Raw genomic sequence first — 25,677 nt, forward strand, 5'->3', positions numbered from 1 at the left:
GGGGGTCGTGTCATAAAAAGACCACCTGAACAAGAACAAAAAAACTAAAATTCTGTGTAGAGAGCATTAGTGGAAGATACCTTTAAGGAAACACAAGATAAGTGCATGCACAAGTCAAATACAACCAATGGATCGGATCATAGCTCTGCAGTCCCGCCAGACACTCAGTTAGGGTTTCGCCAGGGCCACTCAGCTCCTGACCTCATTACAGTCTTGGTCCAAACATGGACAAAAGAGCTGAACATAGGAGGTGAGGTGAGAGTGACTGTCCTTGACATCAAGGCAGCATTTGACCTAGTATGGCATCAAGGAGCCCTATTAAAACTGGAATCAATGGGAATCAGGGGGAAAACACTCCACTAGTTGGAGTCATACCTTGTGCAAAGGAAAATGGTTGTGGTTGTTGGAGATCAATCGTCTCAGACCCAGGACATCACTGCAGGAGTTCCTCAGGGTAGTGTCCTAGGCCCAACTGTTTCTTCAATGACTTTCCCTCCATCATAAGGTCAGAAGTAGGAATGTTCACTGATTGTGCAATGTTCAGCACCATTCACGACTCCTCAGATACTGAAGCAGCCAGTGTCCAGATGCAGCAAGACCTGGACAAGATCCAGGCTTGGGCTGATAAGTGGTAAGTACCATTCATGCCACACATGTGCCAGGTAATGACCATCTCAAACAAGAGACTATCTAATCATCTCCTCTTAATGTTGAATGGCATTACTATCAATATCCTGGGGGTTACCATTGACCAGAAATTGAACTGGACCAGCCACATAAATGTTGCAGCTACAACAGCAGGTCAGAGGCTAGGAATTCTGCAACAAGTAACTCACCACCTGTCTCCCAAATGCATGTTCTCCCTGTGTCTGCGTGGGTTTTCTCCGGGTGCTCCGGTTTCCTCCCACAAGCCAAAAGACTTGCAGGTTAATAGGTAAATTGGCCATTATAAATTGTCACTAGTATAGGTAGGTGGTAGGGAAATATAGGGATAGGTGGGGATGTTTGTTGGGAATATGGGATTAGTGTAGGATTAGTATAAAAAATGGGTGATTGATGTTCGGCACAGACTCGGTGGGCCGAAGGGCCTGTTTCAGTGCTGTATCTTTAATCTAATCTAACTGGAGGACACAGGTTTAAGATCAATGGAAGAATCATATGGGAGATGAGGAAAATTTTGTTGTTGCATGAGCTTTTTCCAAAATTGCACTCTCTGCCTTTTCCAAATTGTAATACTGCATGGGGAGGGTGAATGGGTGATGGCATATGGCTTTGTAAAAATGACTTTCAACACAAAATGTCCAATACAGTTTTCAGAGGGTTATAAAATTATTTCTAGGTTTTAAAGTTAAAGACTGCTCACCTTCCTTTAAGCTCCAGGCTGACTTTGTGAACGTGTCTTATCCTCTTGTCAGAATCTGTGGGCGTGGCATGTCTTCACTGCCCCACATGCTCTGATGTTTACGACCACATCAGATTACGCTGCAGAGATCCGTTGGGATCCTAGAGAAATCCCATGAAGTTTTCCCCTGGACCATCACCATTAGATAATGGGCAGTTTTGCTTGAGGTCTGTGGTAAGTGTCATCGCTTTGCCGTTGATCATAAAAGACGAGCCCTATAATTATGAGGTGAATATCGACACTGCTGTGTCTGCCAATGAGTTGAAGGTAGGGTGGAACTTGTGATTTTCAACTACTCAAAATACAGCAGTCGCTGACCATGACCAAAACTACAGCAGGATTTATTCACCAAAATGCAGTGTGTAGAGAATAGTAACATATACAAATTATGTGCATAAAATCAATCCTGTACTTACAGCTGTGATCCAGGTGTAATTGATTGGAGATGACTGGGTAATTACCCATTCTGGCAGGACTTGGGTGTCACCATATACAAACTCATTCGCTTGTTGAGCGGGGTTCTACTTCAGAGAGACAACTCAAATGTGAACTTGATTGGCAGCTGTGGTCAGAAGGCCAGCCCGACAGTCCATTTCATTAGCACAGTTTTGGTTTGTGCCATCACGGTTCCCACATTCACACACATCAGGAAGCCTTGCAGCTTACTGGTCTGTGCAAGAAACACTTCAGTGTTGTCCAAAGTTGTCAATCACCAAAACAAATTAACTAGTTACTGCTGTTGATGGGGAGCAAAGGGGCATATTTAAAGCTGCTTATCCAACAAACTGCCACTGGCAAGCAGATCATATCATCCATAGAACTTGTGCAACAAACTTACCCTGCTCCGCTCAGCTGATGAGAAGAGCAGCTACCAGACTAAGAGTAGGGAGTTTTCCTCCGATTTTGCCCCAAATTTTCAACTACCAAAAACAGAACTAATTCCTTGTGATGCTCATTTGTGCAAAATGGCTGTTAATCAAATGGGGCTTAAATGCAGATAAATACCACTTAATTTCAATCTTGGTTTCCCTAATGTGTTTCTTGCCTAGTTGATCCAAAATTCCACCATCCATTGAAAAATGTCTGTCTGAAACGTGTTGCTCACACCCAGTTCCGCATTGTCCCACTTGCCCATCAACCTTGCTGAATTCTCCTGTGATTTTCTGTCCCCAAAAACAGAGCTCAAATCATTGCTGCAATCTTCTCCCAGTCTGCACCCCACCCAATGCCCTCCAATTGTCTCAGTCTGCCTTGTGCCCGGTTACTTCAATAACTATTTTGAGAAAATAATTTTTTGGAGACAATAAGGTGTTACATCTGTTCTTTTTCCACATTTTTTGCAGTGAATTGAAAAATCTTTATTTTAATACCATATTTATATTAATTTAAAATATTACATAAAGTTGACAGCCGTTCCCAGGAAGCATGTGACAGGCTGCTGGACAGCCTAGTCACTTATTAAAATATCATAGCAGCACACATCTACTGATTAAATACACAAACAGGTAGTGTATCCGTAGGCGTAAAGCGAATTAGAGCTTAAGTTTAAATAAATTTCACTTTTCTTCTTTGAACCCTAAGGGAACCTGGTGAGATCATTTCTTTGCCTTTCCCACCAAGGTGGGGGGCAGGTGGAATTTGGGTGCTAGCCTCTGGAATTTTACCCACAGACAAACGAGTGAAATTTGAAGTGGGAAGCCAAATTATTGCTGATCAAAAAGAGCAAATTTCAATACAGGTTTTCTTGTGGTTGTGTTTGATTGAAAACTAACACGTCTGCAACTGAAGCGAGTAGCTCTCCAAGCCAAAGTGAAGTAACTTGGGATAAGTTAAACGCACTGTCTATGGAGGAGTTGAGAAAAATAGCTGAGCAGCATGGCAAGGCTAGGAAGTCTGAACTCCTAAGGCTTAATGGCCAACCATTTTTCTCTTGAATCTGAAGAAGCAGAATTGTTAGAAACAGAATCTGACATGGTATTGTTAGCAAAGATACAATTGGAACAGGGGAAAGTTGAATTTGAGGAAAGATGGAGGGAGAAAGAGAGAGCCTTCCAAAAGGAACATGAAAATAATGAAAGGCAGGAGGGAGAAAAACAGGAGAAGGAACGAGAGAGAGGAGAGAAAGATTGAAAGAATATTTTGTAAAGAATGCAAAGAGAGTTGAAGTGGCTTGAGTGAACTAGGGGGCGACAGAGTATCCCCAATGAAAGCATGGCCAATATGGAGGAGCAAAATTCAGGGCTGGGTACACGATTGCTAAAACTCGCTCAATTAATTTCAAAATTCAATGAGGAAGATCTGGAAGCGTTTTTCCTGTCTTTTGAGAAACTGGCAAGGCAGCTAAAATGGCTAGCTGAGACCTGGTCTCATTTAAGACAAACAAAGCAAGCTAACTGGAAAAGCCCATGAAGTTTACTCCTTGTTGCCAGATTAGAGTTCATCAAATTATGAACTGACCAAAAATGCTATCCTCGGCGCAAGCGACCGTTCTGGCCGATGAGTTTGCTTTAATTTATAAGTTGGTTTTCTGGGGGGCGGGGGGAGAACCTTTCCTAATCACCCCCACAAACCCAAAAAGGACAAAAGGTAGGAAGGTAATAGGAGCACAGGCAGTCCTGGGAGCGAAAGGAAAGCAGGATTCAAAGGGGGCCCTCCTCCAGCCAAAATAGAAGGTGCTGTAAGAGCAAAACCCAGAGATCTGTGTGCTTCCATTATAATAAAGCAGGGCACTTAAAAGCTGACCTAAAAGTTGGAAACTAAAGGGAAAAGCGGTAGGGTTAATCAGGGAACACCAGCTCAGTAAAGAAAGGACCCTGGTGGAAAACACAGAACAAGTTGTGGCTTTAACTGCAGTAATAGTGCAACCCAGAAAGCTTACAATAGCCAGTGCAAGAAAAGTTAATAGGATTCCTGAAGGTTATCGGGATTTTGTGTTTGAAGGGAAAGTAACCCCCTATCTCTCGAGTGGGGCAAGCAAGCCCATAGTGATTCTCAGGGACACAGGGGGACTAGATCCCTTTTACTGAGGGTGCAGTGAAAATCCCAAGGCGCTTTATAAGTATATTAAGGGCAAAAGGATAACCAGGGAAAGAGTAGGGCCCATTAGGGACCAAAGTGGCAATGTGTGTGGGGAGCCGGAAGACATAGGTGAGGTTTTAATGATTACTTTTCATCTGTATTCACTATGGAGAAGGATGATGTACGTGCAGAGATCAGGGGAGGATTATGATATACTTGAACAAATTGGCATTGAAAGGGAGGAAGTATTAGCTGCTTTAGCGGGCTTAAAAGTGGATAAATCCCCAGGCCCAGATGAGATGTATCCCAGGCTGTTATGTGAGGCAAGGGAGGAGATAGCAAGGCTGACACAAATTTTCAAATCCTCTCTGGCCACAGGTGAGGTACCAGAGGACTGGAGGACAGCAAATGTGGTACCATTATTCAAGAAGGGTAGCAGGGATAAACCAAGAAACTACGGGCCAGTGAGTCAAACATCAGTGGTAGGGAAACTATTGGAAAAAACTCTGAGGGACAGGATTAATCTCCACTTGGAGAGGCAGGGATTAATCACGGATAGTCAACATGGCTTTGTCAGAGGGAAATCATGTCCAACAAACGTGATTTAATTTTTCGAGGCAGTGACTAGATGTGTAGATGAGGGTAAAGCAGGTCTTTCTTTGTCTCTGCACGTTCCTGTAAATGCTGTTGGCAGTTTTGGTGGGGTGCTTCTGGAGTCTGCATTTACATAGGAGGCTGGGGGGTCTAACTTTTCACATTTTTATGGATTGGTTGACTGGACAGTAGGGGTTTACATCTGGGCTTTTTCCCGGACTTCCTTTAACCTGCCCTCTTGGTCACTTTTTCCCCTTCTCTTTCTAAACTTTTGCCAGCAGTGTGCTTGCCTGTCCCCTTTTGTTCTCGGCGGGGTCCCTTACAGTTCACCAGCCCTCTGCTGGAGGATCCTCCCAACACCAGTACAGGACTTAGGGGTGCAGGTATCACTGTAGGTAGGGATTTCCCCTCAACCTGGCCCATGTGGCAACTCCTGCAGTACTCCACCACATCTTTCTGGAGTTTTGGCCAGTCACACTGCTATCCTATGTGGGCTTTGGTCCTTTGCATAAGGCATGTCCAGCCACTGGAGTCTCGTGGGCCCTTAATATTTCTCCCCAGTACCTCTGCGGCACCACTAACTGGTGAACTACTGTCCACTCCTTGCCCTCAGATCTGTGAGAACTCCATTTCCTCATCAGTACCTCATTCTTTAAATAGTGGCAGTCAGGAATCCCTCTGCTTCACTTTCAGATTGGGCAGGCTGTGCTAACTCACACTATACTGGGTCGGCTTGCTGAGCTTCAGCTATAGAAAATCCACTTAATTCATTCCCTGGGTCTCCTAATCCAAAGAAAGTCTCGGATCGGCAGACCTCATGGTATTTGCCTGCAGTGACAATTCAGTCTCCTCTGGGGGAGCTGGTTTGATCATGGCCTGATCCACTACATATTCAGGGAAACTGCAAAGGACTGTCTCCCGCCACTTCTCTATCTCTCTGACCTCCTCCAGTCTTTCTTTCACTACTTGGGGAGGGGGGCCTACCATATTCACCTTCGCCAGATCATTACCTAGGAGCAGGTCAACACCGTCCACAGGCAAACTAGGGACGATCCTTACAGTCACCGATCGCGAATCTAAGTCGACTGCCAGGTGCACCCTGTGTACAGGTACAGACATGCGCGGCCCTCCAATACCATTCCTTTTCCCAGTAAAAAAAAAGGGATCTAGTCACCAGTGTCCCTGAGAATCGCTATGGACATGCTTGCCCCACTCGATGGGTATGGGGTTACTTTCCCTTCAGACACAAAACCCTGATAACCTTCAGGAATCCTATTAACTTTTCCTGCACTGGCCGTAGAAAGCTTCCTGGGTTGCACTCTTACTGTAGTTAAAGACACAGCTTGTTCTGCTGTGCTTTGCATTCGGTCTCCGCCGTCACTGAGCGGGTGTGCCCTGATTAACACTACCCGTTTCCCCTTTAATTTCCAGCAATCAGCTTTTAAATGCCCTGCTTTATGACGATGGAAGCACAAAGGTCTCCGGGTCTCACCCTTGCTCAGAGCACCTTCCTTTTTGGCTGGAAGAGGGCCCCCTGTGTCTCCTGCTTTCCTTTCTCTTCCAGGACGGCCTGCGCAGATATCACCTTCCCACCCTTAGTCCTTTTCAGACTTGTGGGGTGAGTACGAAAAGTTCTCCCCTGGGAAACAGACTTATAAATTAAAGCAAACTCATCGGCCAGAACGGCCGCTTGCCGGGCTCCCTGGACCCGCTGTTCCTCAACATGGGTTTTAATCGAGAATGAGAGTGTGTTTTTAAATTCCTCCAACAGGATTACTTCTGAGAGTCTCATAGCTGAGTTGTATTTTTAAAGCCCTCTGCCACTGGCCAAAAGCCAGCTGCTTACTTCTTTCTAACTCCAGATAAGTTTGATTGGCTTGCTTTTGAATTATTTTATCAGTTAGTACCATAAAACCATAGAAAGATTATGGCACAGAAGGAGGCCATTCAGCCAGCCATGTCCGTGCTGGCCAAGAAGGAAAAAAATAGAAACTAGCCGCCCAAACTAATCCTACCTTCCAGCACCTGGTCCAAAGCCTTGCAGCACTTCAGGTGCATGTCCAGGTACCTTTTGAAAGAATTGAGCATTTTTGCCTCAACCACCGTTTCCGGCAGTGAATTCCAGACACCCACCACCCTCTGGGTGAAAAAGATTTTCCTTCATGTCCCCTCTAATCCTTCTACCAATCACCTTAAATCTGTGCCCCCTGGTAATTGACATCTCCAGTAAGGGAAACAGGTCATTCTTGTCTACTCTATTTAGGCCCCGCATAATTTTGTACACCTCAATTAAGTCACCCTCAGCCTCCTCTGTTCTAAGGAAAACAAACTTAGCCTATCCAAATTTTCTTCATAGCTGCAACTTGAGCCCTGGCAACATTCTTGTAAACAGGTTTTCTGTAAATCTAATCATTCTGAAGCTTCTCCAATTGAATTATGAAGATAGTTCATCCTTTTTCTGATTACGCAGAATGAATTTTTTCTTCAGCAACAGCACATATTCTGCAAATTCCTCTATGGATCTAACTCCAAAATTGTGCTTACAGATGTAGTTTGCCTCTTCCAGAACAGCAGATGTTGCATCTTGAGGAGCACCTCGAACTACAGCTTTCTTCAGCCACTTGAGATCTGATTCAGCATTTCCTTTTTTTTTGAAGGGGAGAAAAGCAATTTTTTTTAAAAAAGAAAAAGATTGTGAATACTGAAGACTTTCAACCTTTAAACTGTTAGCATTTATTTTGCATTTTATTATACAAGTGAGTTATGATGCATAAATTGTAAAGGTATGTTTTAAATAAAGTGGGGTTTAAATGCAGATAATAACACTAAATGGAAAGAATGATTCTAGTTTTCTGTCAAATGATTAAAAACTGCAGCTACACTTTAAACAGGTCTAATCGCATGCAAGAAAAACAGCTGGGAGCAGGTCTGTCTCAATCCTGCACCTGGGCCTATTGGGCCACCCAATATGAGGGAGTCCATCTTTTCCATTCATTTGAAATGGACAGAAAATCAGGCAGAAGCCCTTACAAGCATGTGCTCTTTCCCTGTTGATTTTCAGTTGGTAACATCTTAAATTTAAAATTCTCATCCTCATGTTCAAATTCCTCTATAGCCTCGCTCCTCCCGATCTCTAACCTCCTCCAGTTCCACATCCCTGAGATCTCTACACTTCTCCAACTTAGGCCTTTTGCGCATTCTCTATTTTCTTCACTCTGCTATTGGCAGCCAAATCTTCAGCTGCAAATTCTGAAATTCCCTCTCTAAACCACTCTGCCCCTCTCTCCTACGTTTAAGATGTTCTTCAAAATCTCTCTCTCATATGGTTCAATTTTTTTCTGATAAATCTAGGAGATGTTCAGATGTTTTGCTACGTTAATGGCACTATATAAATGCAAGTTGTTGTTGCCCATTTAAGTTAATGAATTGGGTGGGGTTCCTCTATGGCACCTGCTTTCCACACACAATTTCTGTGTATTCTGTGTCCAAGCAATACGCAATAGCCCCCTGAACTGCAGGACAATAACTTGCATATTGACACGGAGAAGGTTTTGCAGCCACAAAGTTCAACAGTTGATGTAGTATTCTTTCTTTATAGGAGAAATTATGGCAGGTTCATTCTAGTTGCTGAACCATTACAGGCATATTAGAAAACAGCTCATGGTTTACATAATTAAAATTGCATAGAATGTACAGGACAAAAACAGGCCATTTGGCACAATTGGTCTACACCAGTGTTTATACTCCACATAAGACTCTTCCTGCTCCTCTTCATTCAACCAGATCAGCAACCTTTTAATCCTTTCTCCCTCATGTGTTTATCTAACTTTTGGATGAGATGTTAAACTGAGGCTTTATCTGCTCTCTCATGTACTATTACTATGGCACTATTTCGAAGAAGAGCAGGGGAGTTATCCCCAGTGTCCAGACCAATATTTATCCTTCAATCACAAAAACAGATTATCTGGTCATAAACAGCAGTGTGGTTAGTGGGATCTTGTTGTGCACAAAATTAGCTGCTGTGGTACCTAATTTACACCAGTGACTAGATTTCAAAGTACTTCATTGACCATAAAGCACTCAGACTTCCGGTGGTCATCAAAGGCACTATCTCAATGCAAGTCTTTTTTTCTTCCTCCTTAAATAGATCTATGCTACTCATCTCAACTACTCCTTGTGTTAACGTTCCAGATTTTAAACATTCTCTGGCTAAATTATTAAGGACATTAAAATAACGGAGTGTTTGCCGACAACGCAGAGCATGTGCAGAGTGATCGCAGATGTCATCAGTGCATCCGACCATTTGCCTGCTTGCCAGTATGGGTCTGCACATGCGCGGCGTCACTACATTAAAACGTCAGACGTAATGACGTCAGGGTGTTACTTCACCTCTCAATAACCTCGTTCGCCACTTCCATCCCCTCTAACAGTACCCCGCTCCCTCCCACAATCGGTGCCTCAATCACTGCTTCTCTTCCCCGATCCCTCCTGCTGTTCTCGCCGTGCCCACCTGCTGGCCACTCCATTCCACCACTCATGACTCTTCGCTGCTCCATACTACCACTCGCTTCCTGCCTTGCCACTAGCACCCGCTTCTCTGGGTGGCAAGTGAGCAGCAAGCAGACAGGAGCAGCGAGGAGGGTGTGCAGGAAGAGGGGGAGAGGAGTGTGGAGGTGCTGATCGCGGCCACTGAACAGAGAGGGGGTTTGGGTTCAATCCAGCGGTGAGAAGGTTTGAGTTCAATTTGTTTGTGTCAAATTAAGCAGTGCTGTCTTTATTACTGGCAGCTGCCTGAGACGTCGCAGACAGTGGCGCTTCTGTCTATGAGGCAGCATTTGTGCATGTGCCAGTACTAAACCATTTAGTGAGTGCATTGTCAGCAAACGCACCCTTAAAATAATTTTTGGAACACTAAAAAATACATGAATTAATCAACTTTATACTTCTGAAGTTGCATTAAAATTTTGTTTTAAATGCATAAACTGTAAGCGGTTGCTTTATAAAAGAGGCAATTTGTTAATTGGGAACTGTAGCATAGTGGTTATATTGCTGGTCTAGTAATCTACATGCCTGGACTAATGCTCCAGAGATATGAGGATACGAGTTCAAATCCACCACGGGAGCTGGGGGAATCTGGATTCAAATAATTAAATTAATCTGGAATAAAAAGCTAGTCTCAGTAATGGTGACGATGAAAATATTGGATTGGTGTAAAATCCCATCTGGTTCACTAATGTTATTTAGGGAATAAAATCTGCCATGCTTACCAGGTCTGGTCAGTATGTGACTCCAGATCCACAGCAATGTACTTTTAATTGTCCTCTGTAATGGCTTAGCAGTTATCAAACTCAGATGTGCCAAACCACAATGACAAAGTTCAAGAACAAAACCGGACATGCCACTAGGCATCAACCGAGGCATCAGATTCGATAATGAAAACAGCACACTCAGCCTCGTCAACCCTGCAAAGTCCTCTTCATTAGCATCTGGAGACTTGTGCCAAAATTAGGAGAGCTGTCCCATAGACTAGACAAGCAAGTCTGACATAGCCATACTCACCGGATCATACCTTATAGCCATGACTCCTCCATCACCATCCCTGGGTATATCCTGTCCCACTAGCAGGACAGACTCACCAGAGGTGGCAGTACAGTCAGGAAGGAGTGGCCTGGGAGCCCTCAACATTGACTTCAGATCCCATGAACTCTCAGGGAATCAGGTCAAACATGGGCAAAGAAACCTCCTACTGGTTACCACCTACTGCCCTCCCTCAACTGATGAATCAGTGCTCCTCCATGTTGAGCATCACTTGGAAGAAGCACTGAGGGTAAAAGAACACAGAATGCACTCTGGGTGGGGACTTCAATGCCCATCACCAACAGTGGCTCAGCAGCACTACTAAGTTCTGCAGTCATGCGACATCCAGTCATGAATGGTGATAAACAATTAAGCTAACCCAAGGAGGAGACTCCTACTGCCTGTGTGGAGTTTGCAAGTTCTCCCTGTGTCTGCGTGGGTTTTCTCCGGGTGCTCCGGTTTCCTCCCACAAGCCAAAAGACTTGCAGGTTGGTAGGTAAATTGACCATTATAAATTGTCACTAGTATAGGTAGGTGGTAGGACAGGTGGGGATGTTTGGTAGGAATATGGGATTAGTGTAGGATTAGTATAAATGGGTGGTTGATGGTCGGCACAGACTCGGTGGGCCGAAGGGCCTGTTTCAGTGCTGTATCTCTAATCTAATCTAATCTTCAGCCAGAAGTACCAAGTGGATGATGCATCTCAGCCTCCTCAGCATCAAAGAAAACAGCCTTCAGCCAATTCGATTCACTCCATATGATATCAAGAAATGGCCAAGTGCACTGGACACAACAAAGGCTATGGGCCCCAATAACATCTCAGCTGCAGTGCAGAAGACATGTGCTCCAGAACTACCTATACCTCTAGCCAAGCTATTCCAGTATAGCAACAAAACTGGAATCTACCTGACAAAAGTAGAAAATTGCCCAGGTATATCCTGTCCACAGAAAGCAGGACAAATCCAATCTGGACAATTACCACCCCATCAGTCTACTCTCAATCATCAGCAAAGTGATGGAAAGTTTGGCAATAGTTCTGTCAAGCAGCACTTACTCACCAATAACCTGCTCACCGATGCTCAGTTTGGGCCCTATCAGGTCCACTCGGCTCCTGACCTCATTATAGCCTTGGTCCATATATGGACAAAAGAGCTGACTTCCAGGAGGGGTGACTGTCTGACCTCAAGGCAGCATTTGATCAGGTGAGGCATCAAGAAGCCCGAGCAACAGTGAAGTCAATGGGAATCAGGAGGAAAACTCGCCATTGGCTGGAGTCATACCCAGCACAAAGGAAGACAATTGCAGTTGTTGAAGGCCAATCATCTCAGTCCTAGGACATCACTGCAAGAGTTGCTCAGGGTAGCATCGCAGGTTCAACCACCTTCAGCTGTTAGATCATTTATTGCCCCTCCATCAGGTGGTCAGAATTGGGTATGTTCACTGATGATTGAACAAGGTTCAGTTCCATTCGCAGCTCCTCAGATAATGAAACAGTCCGTGAGTGCAGGCAGCAAGACCTGGACAACATTCAGGCTTGGGCTGGTAGGTATTGAGTGACATTCGCGTCACAAAAGTGCCAGGCAATGATTATTCCAACAAGAGTGTGTCTAACCACCCTCCCTGGATATTCAACTGCATTACCATTGTCAATTCCCCACAATCAACATCCTCTGGGTCACCACTGATCAGAAACTTAACTAGACTAGACATATAAATACTGTAGTTAAAAGCAGGTCAGAAGCTGGGTATCTTGCATCTCTTGACTCCCCAAAACCTGTTCACCATTTACAAGGCACAAGTCAGGAGTGTGATGGAATACTCTCCACTTGCCTGGATGAGTGCAGGTCCAACAACACTCAAGAAGTTCAACACCATCCAAGACAAGCCCACTTGACCAAAACCCCATTCACCACCTTAAACATTCACACCCTCCACACAGTGGCAGCAAAGTGTACTATCCACAAGATGCACTGCAGCAATGCACCAAAAACTCCTTCAACAGCACCTTCCAAACCCACAACCTCTACCACCGAGCAGGACAAGGGCAGTAGACCATGGGAATACCACCACCTGCAAGTTCCCCTCCAGGTCACACACCACCTGACTTGGAAAGGTATCACTGTTCCTTCACTGTCGGCTCGGTCAAAATCTTGGAACTCCATCCCCAGCACTATGGGTGTACCTACACCACATGGACTGCAGCAGTTCAAGAACGTGGCTGCCTACCACCTTCCCTAGGTCAATTAGATATGGGCAATAAATGCTGGCATTATCAGCAATGCCCACATTCTATGAATGAAAGAAAACTTGCTCAGAAATAGCTGATAAACTTTTCTCCTTTTCAATAAACATATCTAATGCACCAAAATTTGAGTCATAAAGCAATAATCCAATAAAGTGTAACAAGGCTTTGGTTAATGATATATTTGCAAAATTTATATAGACATTTTAAATATGTATTTCATTTAAAAATCAAAACGTAAACTTGAAAAGTTGCTGCAAGACAGAATTTGGAGATTACAGTAGTGAAATGGCTGGATGATGAGAACATGGGTCCAAGTTGGCCTGTGTGCCATGTCAGTAAAGGCTCCCTTAACATTTTGGGTCTTACCTGCTAGGACTGTACTTAGGTCAACATAAGGCAAAAATGTAGCACCAACATCTATTTCAACATTCAGACTATTCAAGAAACTATTTGCATTGGTACAAATTACATTCTGATTTCTCCAAAGAAACTCTTGGGTTTGGAGAGTTTATCTCTGGGGATGCAGGGGCCTGCAAAGCTGGTAGGGTTTCAGCTCTGCTGGCATTTCGCCACATTTTGATCTGATCGAGAAACTGTGCTTGGTGGGGTAGGGCTGTGGGTTGATGTTCTGCCCAGCTCTGCCCCCAGTCAAGGGGGCAACAGAATTCCTATGCTTTCCCGGATATTCCTCTCTTGAAGCCCTTGTAAGATCTCAATGAATTCATTCCAGCGAAGACGTGGCCAAAGTCCTTTTAGAAGGTCGCAAATCCTTACTAGAGGTCAGTAATTGACCCAGGAAGGCATCAATTGCCATCTCTAGTTAGGGTGATTCCAATGGGGGTCAAAGTGCTAAAATAAATACTTTTCTGCCCTCAAACGGGGTTGTAAAAGGCTCCATTGTGCCTTGGAAGTGCAGATTTGGCATTGCCAGGGCAGCTGCCACTCATCCACCATTGCAGAACCAGTCAGCCTGTCCTACGGCTAGGCAAATGACGCTGTGCCTCGACTTTGGGGCAGTGGCTCCGTTCTTGGACAAAGGTAGACAGAGTTCCACTCTGCTACATAGTTACTAGCGGAACAGTGCCCCATAAATTTCCAGGCCCTCGTGTGAAGCCTTGAAACTGTAGATACTTTTAACTTCTCATATTTTGTAACAAAACTGCACACATTTCAGACAAGATTTCAAATTAACTTATTGTAATAGAAAAAAAATGGCATCTATGTAGCACTTTTCACAAGCTTAGGACATCCCAAAGTTCTTTACAGCAACGAAGTGCTTTGGAAGTGTAGTCACTGTTGTAATGTTAGAAACGCAGCAGCTAATTTGCGCATGGCAAGATCCAAACAGCAATATAATAATGACCTGACTTTTTTTTAGCGATGTTGGTTGAAGGATAATTATTGGTCAGGACACTAGAGTAAACTCCCCTGGTCATCTTCGAATGGTGTCATGAGATCTTTTACATCCACTTGAAAAGGCAGACGGGGCTTTGCTTTAACATCTCAGCCAAAAGATGGCAGCTCTGACAGTGCAGCACTCCCTCACTAATGCAGGGCACGTTAGCCTAGATTTTGTGTGCAAGTCTGTGGTGTCGGACTTGAACCCAGAATACTGACTCATTATTATTAACCATAATGATCAACTATCTGAATACACTGCTTGGAGTGGTTTACCATGTTTTAAAGCTAAAGCTGGTATTATCTTCATTAAGCATCTTAATGACACCTGCACTACAGTCGATTCTTGTAATCTTGCACTGCAATTAGGATTAAAGGATAACCATAGCTTGTATTTCTATAGAATAAAACGCATTGAAGCAATTCTAGGACACTGGTGACGTCGGTTAAAAGCAGGGTAAAGGGCAAAAATTAACTGCCAAGGACTTTAACACACTAGTCATTTCCACTGCTTGCACTATTCTTATGATAGAAACACTCACCCAAATAAGCCACATTTTCCCATTGGATGTCCTTGTTCTTCATCCAGTCTTCCAAAGTATCCAGTTTGTTCTGTACATTTCCACTCACTTCACTATTTGATGAATCAGAGTGTGCAGGCAAGTCATTTTCTGAGATGAATTGCACCTGGAGAGCACAGAGCAATTACCTCAATTTTTTCTTATTAAACAAGGTACTTGCCAAGTGTGTTGAAGGTTGTGATTCAGAGCAATGACTTGTTGAAGGGTCACTCTCACAGACGTCATTTGGTTATTTTACTATTAACAAGTAGGTGGCTATATCCCTCGGGTCATAGATTAAGTAACACATGCACAAGTTACAACACAGGAAACAGGCCATCCAGCCCAGCTATGTGGGCATTTAGAATAAAAGCAAAATACTGCGGATGCTGGAAATCTGAAATAAAAACAAGAAATGCTGGAACCACTCAGCAGGTCTGGCAGCATCTGTGGAAAGAGAAGCAGAGTTAACGTTTCGGGTCAGTGACCCTTCTTCGGAACTGGTCATTTCGAATGTTGTTCTTGTGGAGGCTAATCATGTTTACCTCCCCGTTTCCACATCCTTTTATCCCTTTTTTCCTTCATCCACCTATCCAATCTAACCTTGATGCCGTCATAGTTTCTGCCTCAACCATTAACCCGTCCACAGATTCACAACTCTATGTAAAGAAGCTGCTCTTGTCCTCTGTTCTAATCGCTTACATTTAATCTTGTAGCTGTGGTCCCTCATTCTAGACCTTTCAACTACTGGATACGGTCTGCTACTGTCCACACAGATGCTTCCCTTCACAGTTTTAAATACTTGTAACCAGTTAGCCCCTGTGTACTACTGAACAAGGTGTATAAATGTTTCCATTTCTTTCCTATGTGGTCTGCTTGTTTATAAACAACCATATTCCAATTAGCCACGTGTTTCTGGAATCTCCTGGGAACTTTTCAAATTCTCCATGATCAGATCAACAGAAACAATCGCGGCAGGCTCAAATACTTTACAATTATTAATAACCCTAACTACTCAAAAGCATTCAAGTATACAGAGCTCTGTTGCACTGGAATTATAGATCAGCTTGTGATTAAATGGTGTCAGCTACATTGCAGTGGTAACATTCTTACTTCTGGGTCACCAGGTTATGGGTTGAAATCCCACTCCAGAGATTTGAGAGCATAAATCCAGGATAATACTCCAGTGCAGTACTGAGGGAGTGCTGCACTACGGGAGGTGCCGTCTTTTAATGAGAAGTTAAACTATTTTGAGGGGCGTGCAAGAGCAGAGCGATTTATCTGAAAAGGCAGTGGAATCAAATTTCACAGGCACTTTCAAAAGGCAGTAGGACATCTGCATGAAGTGAACTAATTTACAGGGTTATGCAGAAAAGCTGGGTTGTAGGACAAAATTGGACAGCTGTTTGAAAGAGCTGGCACAGACACGACAGACCAAACGGCCTCCTTCTGTGCTGCAAGGTTCTATGATTCCATGAAACAGAGGCCCCCATCTTCCCTCTCAAGTGGACATAAAAGATCCCACAGTACTATTCTAAGGGAGCTCCCAATGGTGCCCTAGCCAATATTTATACCTCAACCATCATTACTAAAGCAGATCATCTGGTCGTTATCACATTGCTGCTTGTGGGAGCTTATGCACATACTGGCAGCCTACTTTCTAAACTATAATAATGGCTACATTTCAAAATTATTTCACTGGCTGTAAAGTGCTTTGGGATGTCCTGACATTGTGTAAGGCACTATACAAGTGAAAGTCTTCCTTGCTTAAAGAGCTTTCATCCTGCAGACAGGGAAAAAAAAAAAGACTTTACAAATAAAGTATAGATTCAACTACTTTCATTCTTTTGTTGAATGCAATGCAGGGATTCCTGTAGATAGGAATCCCAAAATTGATAAAATATCATTGGTGATCAACAACACCCATAATTTTTCTCAACAAACCTAACATATCAACTTTTGCAAATAGAATGATTAAATGTCAGCTTTCTTTTAAAAAAGGCAAATTCACACTATTCAACACACCATTTAGATCTCTATAATACAGACTGTTATTTATCCAGTTGCATGTCTGTAATACAAGTTCACAAAGTGACTAAATCTTGTTGGTGCACCTACTTCAGACTAAGTTTCAGTAGACGCTTTGTGCACAGCACGGATACAGGCATCACAGGTTTTACTGTTAACAATTTTTCCAGTTAGGTTGGGATTCATGAAATTGCAGAACTAAATATTTACTACTAGTTTAAAACTGACATTCAAGACCACAGCAACACATTTCAGCTTCCCCCTCCCTTGCAATATTTACTGTACCGTTTGCATGTACATTAGACGTTCCATTAGCGGACCCAGCACCAAATAAACCAAAACCTGCATCCCTATTTACTGCCATGTACCAGTTACCACAGCTGGATTTAACTCCGAATTGCAGTAAATACCTTCGAGATAAATATGATTTAAGGTGATCAACAAAAGAACCAGAGGCAACATGAGGAAAAGTTTTTCCGCAACGAGTGGTTAGAATTAAAGGAACAGGAGCAAGTCTTTCAGCCCCTTCGACCTGTTCTGCCATTCAATCAGATCATGGCGGATCTATACTCTATACCTGAACTTCATTTACCCGTTTTTGGTCCTTATCCGTTTATACCCTAACGTAGCAAAAAAAAGTAATGATCTCAAGTCTTGAAAATTTCAAATTTACCTAGCATTTACAGCCATTATTTTCTCTGTTCCCATTATATATATTTTTTAAACTGATATTAAATCCACTAAATGGGCGGCACAGTGGCGTAGTGGTTAGCACCGCAGCCTCACAGCTCCAGGGACCTGGGTTCGATTCTGGGTACTGCCTGTGTGGTGTTTGCAAGTTCTCCCTGTGTCTGCATGGGTTTTCGCCGGGTGCTCCGGTTTCCTCCCACATCCAAAGACTTGCAGGTGATAGGTAAATTGGCCATTCTAAATTGCCCCTAGTGTAGGGAGGCGATAGGGAATATGGGATTACTGTAGGGTTAGTATAAATGGGTGGTTGTTGGTCGGCACAGACTCGGTGGGCCGAAGGGCATGTTTCAGTGCTGTATGACTCTATGACTATTAATTTTGCATCCCTAATTGAATGATACCGAACATTCCTTTTGTTTCTGCACTGAACAGGTCCTCATCCTCAGAGATTTTAACCTGCATGCATTTATTTCAAATTAATAAGTTATACAGTGTTAAGAAAATCTGCTTCAACTCAGGGACCCACAAGGCACATCCCATTAGCTGATTACCCTGGTTGAGTACCTACTTTATGAAAGTTTTAAAAATCACACCGAAATGATTGCTCCACAGCCATTTCCTTTGTACGTTTCACATGTTCTCTCTCAATCTGCTTCATTATACATTTATCCATCACTGGCAAACCAGGCTCATCTCTCCAAAAGGTTTGCGGTACAGCTTTTGCTCCTAATGCCAGTTTGTGCTATCTCTTCAAATGCGAGAATTCATGCACTAGAGATAGCTTCTTCCATCCGCCAACTTTGGCATAGAAAGACCAGTCGTGTCAGCTGTGGTACAGCTTTTCCCCGTTTCAACAAGGACCTAACTATAACATTCTATGATCTTATGCTAGCACAGAAAACTCAGTCATGAATAAACTATAGCTACAGTATGGAATGTCACACTACACTACAAATACTGCACCACTTCTAAGCAAGAATATGTCCCTTTCTCCTTCCACAGCCTCAATATGCCAAGCAGTCACTGAGCAATCTATTACAATGGTATGGTTCAACTGCAAGATTTAATCACTGAGGGCTTGAAAAATACACAGAAATCTCAGATTTCATTTTGCAGAATAATGAGGCCCAAAGGATTTTGAGCTCAACAAGAACTCAATGGCTAACGAGCCAAAAAAAATTATATTCCTATCCCTAATATGGTGAATGCACTAAAAGGGTAAACAAGAAAATGTTTCAGTGCTGTATCTCTAAATAAAAAAAAATAAAATAATTTGCTCCCCTTGACATATTTTGAAGTTTGCTGGTACTACTGCAATTTGTCGTCTTCCTCCACTGTGAAAGTACTCATCTAACAAGCCTGCCATTTCCTCATTATCTAATATAGTCTCACCTGCATTCATCTTTAATGGGCTCCACATTTCCTTTTACCCCCACTCGCTTTCTCATTATATATATTTTTACAAACAAAAACTTGCTGTTTTCCTTTGGAGCTGAGAATTTCTAAAAGAAGCATTTACCACTGACGTAGAGTGTGCCTTGGTGGTGGGGGTTTTAGCTGGAGGGCAGTCAGATGTAGGCCACTCCACCTCAGTAGGGCCAGTGACTCACTCCAACTATGCAACTTGGGATTAAAGGCCTGCTACCCGACCCGAACCGGACGGGACCCGATGACTGTGTCGGGTTTGGGTCGGGTCGCACTTCCGGGTCTGGCATTCGGGCTTGGGTCGGGTTGGACACGCTCTACTACCACCACCTCAGGTAAGTGATTTTAATGTTAATTTACTTTTTGGACTTTAAAGGTGGTTTTGCTACAGATATTTTAAGCTTGTGCAGGTAAGGAACAAAGTGAAAAACTGAAGGTAAGTTCACTGATGGTCGGGTCGGGTGCGGGAAAAAAAAAATGGAAGGACTCGGGCCGGGTCGGGGTCGGGGTCAGATGGGGTTCTGTCGGGCTTGGGTCAGGTCTCATTTGCAGACCTTTACTTGGAATCAGGTCTGCACTGTGCAGCATATAAGCACTCACTCTGAAAAACCTCTGCAGGCAGGAATGCAATCCCAGAATTTTGAGCCCCATGAATTGAGAATAGGTTCTACGGTCTAATAGTGGGAAAACTGTAGGGAAGTGGGACCAATTGGAAAACTCTTTAAAGGGCTGGCACAGGCACAATTCTGTACTTATAAGCTTCCATGATCATTACTATTTTAAAGCAGAATTAGAAGCTGTTTTTCTTCACAGTGTTACAGGATAAAATGCTAGTTCTCTTTCTTCTTTTAAGAACGTTTGGTCATCTGTCCTAATTTTGTTTGATAATATTCCTGAAGTACCATGGGATGTTTTACTATGTTAAAGGCTCTATATAAGTGCAAGTTGTTGCTGTATATTAGCTGTAAAAGGTCTTTTAATCCTCTGGAGGTTCTAATTCAAGATATACATGATAATTGTGGAAGGAACTGTTTGCGGTACAATCGCAAAATAATATTTTAAGTGTTGGGCTGCAATTAATTTGGAAAAATGTAAGTTCACAAAAAAATCAACACCTGAACATTTTCATCCTTCAGCATTTGGAACACTGGAGCATCCTGGAGATAAGACAAGTTACATTTCTTCATTGAGCGACCTTCCAAGTTACAAACCAGCAGCTTTACATCCTTGATCTTGCCAAAGTAACCATAGCTATATGAGAAAGGAAAGAAAATTGGTGAACTGGGTAACAACAATCTGTGTAGGCAGTAAGGAGAAACAGTACAATTCTTACCATCAGGAGAGTCTATCATTCTTTGATTGATATTTAACCTCTACCCATGAAAAGAAATTTGCTCCGTCCCCAATGGCAGAAAGTCAAGATGATCTCACCTCAGCCCTTCGGATTCATAATCTTACTTAAGAGGCAATTCAGTTCCATACTCAAAAGAGACAACAATAAGGAGGAACAAGACCAGCCTCTCCACCTCTCTCTCCTCCTTCAAGACTTCTGTTACATCAGTGTGTTTTGTTGAATGATAATTTTCTTTGGCCCACTGACTGGAGATCTGCATTTATACTTTTTTTGAAGAAATTAAAAAAGACATTTTAAAAAGAAGACTAATGGCAATTTAAGATGATCACTGTTTGCTACACTATAACTTACATTGCAAAGGACTTTGAGGAGGAAGACGAAATGTCTGAGCATTTCCCAGCTAGAACCAAGACCCAGGAAGTTTAAAAGGAACTATCTGTTCTTTTCAGCAAGCAGAGAACACGGTTCACTGCTATGTTTGAATCAGAGTGACTGTCATGTGACAAGCCCCTCTTCATCTGTGGTTTTAAGCTGGTGTTTTTCTCTGCAAGAGAGGAGAAGCAACTGGACTATGACCTGAGCAGACCCTAAGTGGGGGTCTCCCTCTTTCTCTCTCTCTCTCCTTTCCACTTTGAAAGGTTTCAAATCCTGTTTCTTGACTGACCACCTTTGCATACTCCGGCTATAATCAGAAATCCTGCTGGAGGAAATCATCCACATCGCTATCTCCAACAGACTCACCAAACCAGTCATTTATCTCTTCAAACTAAAAGCCTAAGAACCACTGAATTCAGCCAGAAGCCAGCCAAATCACTAAACTTAACAGACAGTATATCTTTTAAAAAAAAAATCTAACTCAACCAATCTACCTTTCCCCACTCTATAACCTATGTGTGTATGTGTAAACCTCGAGAAAGGTGGCACATTATTATTTTAATAGTTCGGTTTAGATACAATAAAGTTAACCTCTTTCTTTGTTAACTCAAGAAAACCTCTCCTATTGGTTCTTATGATCATAGCAGGTAAGCAACCAAACACCTACTGAATTGGCCAGTATATTCACTAAGAACAAATTAAACCTGTTGTGGTCAAACAAGGAGGGGGGAAAAAAAAAAAAAAAGAGGGAAGCCTTTTGACCCCTCTTCACTTGACTGTTACACTCTGCTTAAAGTTTGGACTGTTTGGACACTTGTCCTAATGTCTCCTCCTTTTGGCTCAGTGTCAATCTTTCCTGTGAAGTGCCTTGAGATGATTTACCATGTTAAAGGTGCAATATTAATACAAGTTGCTGCTTAGCAATGAGGCTGACCGATAATCCGGATAGCATTAGGAAGGTAGATCATGTCTGACTTGGCAAACATTATCATAGTGCATTTTTACATTGTTATAAGTCACATACTGGAAAACCACTTGTTCCTTTCAAAGCCCCTTCATAAAATAGGTGATCATATGATCCTTCCATCCGGTGACGTGACAGTAGGGTAGAAAGCAGTGGGAAAGAAAAGTCTAATACATCAATAATGAGTTCCATTTCTGGACAACCCTATGGTTTCTGAAAAGGAAGTAGGAAAGGTGAGACATGGTCCAGGGAGGGGAATTCAGAGAGTAGGACCAAGACCAATAGTGGGATGAAATCGAAAGTGGGGTCGAGGAAAGAGATGGACAGAAGGATGGAATATTTGGAGGGAATTATAGGGAGAGAGGAGCTTATAGAGGTAGGGTACAGCAAGGGAACAGAGGGATCCAAAGACAAGAACGCATAATTTTATTTTTCTCCTGAACAGAGAATGGGTAGCCAATGAAAGTGAGCAAGGACAAGGGCAATGGATGAATGAGACTTGGTGCAAGATGGACACAAGGTTTAAATAAGCTGGTGGTGGACCCAAGATATAGCAACAGACAGAAAGCACTGGTGGAAGTCGTTTATAGGCCCCATAACAGTAGTCAGTGTTGGACTGAGTAGAAATCAGCAAATTAGAGGAGCATCCAACAAGGGTAATGCAATAATCATGGGGGCAAACCAAAGTGGAAAAAGTAGTTTGGAAGACGAGTTTATGGAATGCATTTGAGGTGGTTTTCTGGAATAATGTATCAAGGAACCAAACAAGAACTGGCTGTTTTATTTTTAGTATTGTGTAATGAGATAGGATTATTAACAATCTTATAGTAAAGGATCCTCTTGGGGTGGGGGGTGGGGGGGGGGGCGAGAATTATCATAATATGCTGAATTTCATGTAGTTAGGTCCGAAACAAGAGTCTTAAATTTAAATAAAGCCAATTGCGTAGGTCTGAGGGGTGTGCTGGCCAAGGTAGATTGGGAAATTAGATTAAAATATATGACAGCAGATAAGCAATGGCGAACGCTTAAAGAAATAATTAATAATTCTCAATGAACATACATTCCCTTAAGAAATAAAAACTCAAAAAGGGAAAAGTTGTCCATCCATGGCTAACTGGAGATAAGGAAAGTATTAGATTAAAAGCAGTGGTTGACAAAAGCATAGCAAGGCTAAGGATTAGGAAGGTTTTAGAAATCAGTAAAAGAATGATCAAGAAATTGATAGAGGAACAAAATGGAATGAGTAAAGTAGCAAGAAATATAAGAGAATGCAAGAGCTTTTACAAGTATGTAAAAAGGAAGAGATTAGTGAAAATAAACATGGTCCTTTAGAGGCTAAGGAAATGGCAGAGACATTAAATAGTGCATTTATCGTCACAGTAGAAGACACAAGAAATATATCGTTTAGCAAGAATGAGGAACTTAAAGTAACTAATATTCATAAAGAAAAATTACTGGAGGGTTTTAAAATGGATGGGTGCAGAGATAATGGATGCATTGGTTTTGATCTTTCAGAATTCGCTAGATTCTACAATGGTCCCCATGGATTGTAAGGTACCAAATACAGCCCCATTATTCAAGAAAGGAAGTAAACAGAGAATTATAGCCCCATTAGCCTGACATCAGTAATCAGGAAAATTTTAGAATCTATTGTGAAGGACATAGTAACAGGGCACTTAGGAAATCATAATATGATTAGGCAAAAGTCAGCATATTTTTTGAAAGGGAAATTGTATTTAACAAATCTGTTGAGTTTTTAGAGAGTGTAACTAGCAGGGTAGATAAAGGGGAACCATTGGATGCAGTATATTAGGATTTTCAAAAGGCATTCAAAAAGGTGCCAAATAAAAAAATGTTACACAAGACTAGGGCTCATGAAATTGGGGGTAATAAATTAGCATGGATTGAAGATTGGTTCATGGATAGAAAACAGAGAGTAGGAATAAATGTGTCATTTTTGAGTTGGCAGGTTGGGACTAACAGGATATCGCAAGCTTTGTGCTTGGGCCTCAGCTATTTACAATCTATGTCATGACGTAGATTAGGGGACAGTGTGAAACTATCCAAGTTTGATGATGATACAAAGCTAGGTGGGAAAGTGGGCTGTGAGGAGGACACAAAAAGGATTCAAAGGAATATATACAGACTAAGTGAGTTGACAAGATAGCAAATGGAATTGAATGTGAGGAAATGTGAAATTATCTACTTTGGCAGGAAGAATAGAATATTTTTTTTAAAAAGATGAGGGACTGGTAAACGTTAGCATGCAGAGGGATTTGGGTGTCCTTGTACAGGGAGATGGTGCCGCAGTGGTAATATCATTGAACTAGTAATCGGGAGGACCAGACTAATACCCTGGGGACACTGGTTCAAACCCACCATGGCAGTTGGTGGAATTTAAATACAACTAATTAAGTGAAAAAAATCCAGAATTGAAAGCTAGTCTCAGTAATGGTGCCATGGCACTATCATCGACAGTAGTAAAAAAAAATTGGTTCACCAATGCCCTTTAGGGAAGGAAACCTGCCACCCTTACCTGGTCTGGCCCACGCAATGTGGTTAACTCTTAACTGCCCTCTGAAATGGCATAGCAACCACTCAGCAGTTGCCAAGGGCAATTAGGGATGGGCAACAAATGCTGGCCTTGCCAGCGATGCCCACATTCCATGAAAGAATAAAAAAAACGAACCACACAAAGTTAACATGTAGCTGCAGCATGAAATTAGGAAGACAAATGATATGTTGGCCATTATTGCAAGAGGGTTTCAGTGTAAAAGTAGGAAAAAAAAAGGGCTTTGGTGAGACTATACCTAGTACACAGTTTTGCCTCCTTACCTAGGGAAAGAGGTATTTGCCTTAGAGGGGGTGCAACAAAGGTTCACTAGACTGATTCCTGGGTTGAGAGATTGTCCTTTGAGCAGAGATTGAATAGAATGGGCCTATTTTCTCTGATGTTCAGAAGAATGAGAGCTGACCTCATTGAAACATATAAAATTCTTAAGGGGTTTGAGAGGGTAGATACTGAGAGGCAATTTCCCCTAGCTGAAGAGTTGAGAACTAGGATTCATAGTCTTAGGATAAGGAGTTGGCCATTTAAGACTGAGATGAGGAGAAATTTCTTCACTCAGACTGTTGTAAATCTTTGGAATTCTCTATCCCATCATATATTCAAGGCAGAGACTGATAGACTTTTGGACACTAAAGGAATTAGGCAGCAAATGAAGTTGAAGCAGATGATCAGTCATGATCTTACTGAGTGGGGCTGAAGGGCCATTTTTTTTTTATTCATTCATGGGATGTGGGCGTCACTGGCTATGCCAGCATTTATTGCCCATCCCAAATTGCCCTCGAGAAGGTGGTGGTGAGCTGCCTTCTTGAACCGCTGCAGTCCATGTCTGATCCCCTAGAACTGTCAATGCCTCCTCTCTAGCTGTTTGGACAAATACAGAATGATGCTCAGTCAGTGCATTTATCAAGAGAAACAACTGAGTGCTCCTTACGGTCCTTGAATCCCATCTTGAAACAAATCAAATTTACAGGATTCCTTTCCAGCATTTCCCTATGAATCCTATCCAGCAGATTCCATGGCACTGCCCTCACGCCTCATTTCAATGCAATGCCCAACACTGGAAATTAAGAGCAAAATACTGCAGATGCTGGAAATCTGAAATAAAAACAAGAAATGCTGGAAATACTCAGCAGGTCTGGCAGCATCTGTGGAGCCAGAAGCAGAGTTAATGTTTCAGGTCAGTCACCCTTCTTCAGACCTGACAAAGAAGGGTCACTGACCTGAAACATTAACTCTGCTTCTCTCTCTACAGATGCTGCCAGACCTGAGTATTTCCAGCATTTCTTGTTTTTATTACTGGAAATTAAGTAATGTGCACAGTAATTTAGAAAAAACTTCAATTAGTGCATACAATTCTAAAACAGATATAGCAAAATGGCCAAATATTCTCTCTGTTGAGAGCATGAATAAGCTTGATGCTGATGAATGGTGGAAAAGAAAAAGAACAAACTTGCAATTATATAGTAACTTTCACAACT

At 42.5% G+C, this 25,677-nt stretch overlaps 1 protein-coding gene across 1 annotated transcript in view; it reads right to left on the reverse strand.

The window, feature by feature from the left end:
* Nucleotides 1–2,722: 2,722 nt before the first annotated feature.
* The window catches only part of LOC137384916 (N-acylneuraminate cytidylyltransferase-like), a 51,057-nt gene continuing 28,102 nt past the window's right edge, over nucleotides 2,723–25,677 (reverse strand). Inside the window, exons 7-9 of the mRNA XM_068059624.1 lie at nucleotides 20,053–20,188; nucleotides 14,777–14,921; nucleotides 2,723–7,657 (exon numbers count right to left, since the gene is read on the reverse strand). Of these exons, the coding sequence (XP_067915725.1) occupies nucleotides 7,449–7,657; nucleotides 14,777–14,921; nucleotides 20,053–20,188 (490 nt within the window). The 3' untranslated portion in view covers nucleotides 2,723–7,448. The remainder of the gene's footprint in view (nucleotides 7,658–14,776; nucleotides 14,922–20,052; nucleotides 20,189–25,677) is intronic.

This window comes from Heterodontus francisci, chromosome 27, assembly GCF_036365525.1.
Source record: "Heterodontus francisci isolate sHetFra1 chromosome 27, sHetFra1.hap1, whole genome shotgun sequence".
In the NCBI taxonomy this organism is placed as follows: Eukaryota; Metazoa; Chordata; class Chondrichthyes; order Heterodontiformes; family Heterodontidae; genus Heterodontus; species Heterodontus francisci.